Genomic DNA, 2,151 nt, shown 5'->3' with positions numbered 1-2,151 from the left:
CACCGAGGCCCGTCACCGCCTCGACCGACTCGCTCTTTCCCAGGAGCTGGAGGAGATCGGCCCGGTCGGGCCTGCATGCTTCGGGCCACGCATCCGGGGCGAGCCCTTTACTAAAGGGTTCACGCTCCCCTGCGACACCCCCAAGTACAACGACACCGTGAAGCCGGAGGACTGGCTCACCGACTACACCACCGCCATCGGCATCGCCGGCGGTAACCACCGCCTCGCCGTGCGCTACGCGCCTCTCATGCTCCAGGGGTCGCCCCGCACCTGGTTGAATAGTCTGCCGGCTGGCAGCATCAACACGTGGGTCGACTTCGAGCAAGCCTTCGTGCGCAACTTCACCGGCACCTACAAACGACCCGGCCGCCCTAGTCAGCTTGCCATGTGCGTGCAGGGGCCGGCGGAAACTGGCCGCGAATATCTCGCACGCTGGACCGAGCTCTGGAACAGTTGCAAGGGTGTCCACGAAGTCCAGGCAATCCAGTACTTCGTCAACAGGTGCCGGGATGGCACCCTCCTCAAGCACAAGCTCTTGCGCTCCGAGCCGGCCACCATGGCCGCGCTCATGGTGACGGCGGATAAGTACGCCAACGCCGACTCCGCCATGAAGATCCAGGTGGCACTGGATGAAGCCGGCAAAGCTAAGCCGGTTCCCCCTCCGAAGCCAGCCGGCGAAGGAAGCCGGCAGCAGCACAACCAGCAGAACAACAAGCGCAAGGTCGATCAACCGGCCCAGCTCTACGACAACCGGCTCGTTGCGGCCGCCGAGCAGGCGCCCGCGACCGACCCGGCCGCCAAACGCCAGAACACCGGCAAAACGACATGGCAGCCCGCCATGAGCTTCGAGGAGATGCTCGACACTCCCTGCAAGCACCACAGCAGCGTAAGGCCGTCCACGCACACGCTCCGACTCCGGGAGCAGGGCAGCCGCCTCCACCACCGCCTCCAGCCGGCGACGTGATGCGCGACGACCCCTACCCGGCTCAGAACGCGACCTACGTCGTCTTGACCAGTCTCGGCGACGACAAGCGCAGCGAGCGCCTCCTTCAGTAGGAGGTGAACACCGTCATCCCAGCCAAGACGGAATACATGCATTGGTCGGAACGCCCGGTCACCTGGACCCGGGAGGACCACCCGGCCATCATGCCGAACCCGGGTGGTTACGCCCTCATCCTCGACCCCACCATCGTCGTGCCCCGGCGCACGTGCAAGTTCTCCCGGGTTCTCGTCGACGGCGGCAGCAGCATCAACATCCTCTACCGCGACACCCTAACCAAGCTCGGCCTCGAGGCCAAAGACCTGGAGCCGACCCGGACGATCTTCCACGGCATCGTTCCCGGCCTCTCCTGCTCTCTGATCGGTCGGATCCGGCTCGACGTCCTGTTCGGCGATAGCAGCCACTTCCGACACGAGCCTATCTGGTTCGAGGTGGTGGACCTGTCCAGCGCGTACCATGCACTGCTGGGCTGGCCCACGCTCGCCAAGTTCATGGCGGCCCCCCACTACGCCTACTTGAAGATGAAGCTACCGGGTCCGAAGGGCCTCATCACCGTCACCGGCGACTACCGCAAGTCCCTGGACTGCGCCCGAGATGGCGCCAAGCTAGCCGAGTCGCTGGTCGTAGCCGAGGAGCGGTGCCAACTCGACTGGATCGTCGCCTTGGCCCAAGAGGCGTCGGCCGCGCAGGTCCCGGCTAAGGAGCCGGCCGACGAGGCCGCGTTCAAGCCCTCCAAGGAAACCAAGAAGGTGAAGCTGAACCCGGAAGACCCCAGCTGTAGCAAGTACGTTATCGTGGGCACCCGCCTCGACAGCAAATAGGAAGGCGAGCTCGTCGACTTCCTCCGTGAGAATCGGGATATCTTTGCATGGACCCCAAAGGACATGCCGGGTATCCCGAGGAAGTACGCCGAGCACAAACTCCACATCCGCAAGGACGCCAAGCCTGTCCGTCAACCCCTACGATGCTTTTACGAAGAGAAGAGAAGGACCATCCGTGAAGAATTTGCCAAGCTTTTGGCGGCCAGCTTCGTCATGGAAGTGTTTCACCCCGAGTGGCTGGCCAAACCAATCCTCGTCCTGAAGAAGAACAAGACCTGGCGCATGTGTATCGACTACACCAGCCTGAACAAGGCCTGCCCCAAAGACCCG

The 2,151-nt window shown here is 63.6% G+C and overlaps 1 protein-coding gene across 1 annotated transcript; it reads left to right on the top strand.

The window, feature by feature from the left end:
- The first annotated feature begins 1,146 nt into the window (after positions 1 to 1,146).
- Positions 1,147 to 1,821, top strand: LOC109769602 (uncharacterized). Its single transcript, XM_020328343.1, has one exon. It carries the CDS (start codon positions 1,147 to 1,149, stop codon positions 1,819 to 1,821), a length of 675 nt encoding a protein of 224 aa, XP_020183932.1.
- Positions 1,822 to 2,151: the final 330 nt, after the last annotated feature.

This window comes from Aegilops tauschii, chromosome 5, assembly GCF_002575655.3.
Source record: "Aegilops tauschii subsp. strangulata cultivar AL8/78 chromosome 5, Aet v6.0, whole genome shotgun sequence".
Classification (NCBI taxonomy): Eukaryota; Viridiplantae; Streptophyta; class Magnoliopsida; order Poales; family Poaceae; genus Aegilops; species Aegilops tauschii.
Note: the sequence above shows the minus strand (reverse complement) of the source record. Positions and strands in the feature narration are given on the sequence as shown.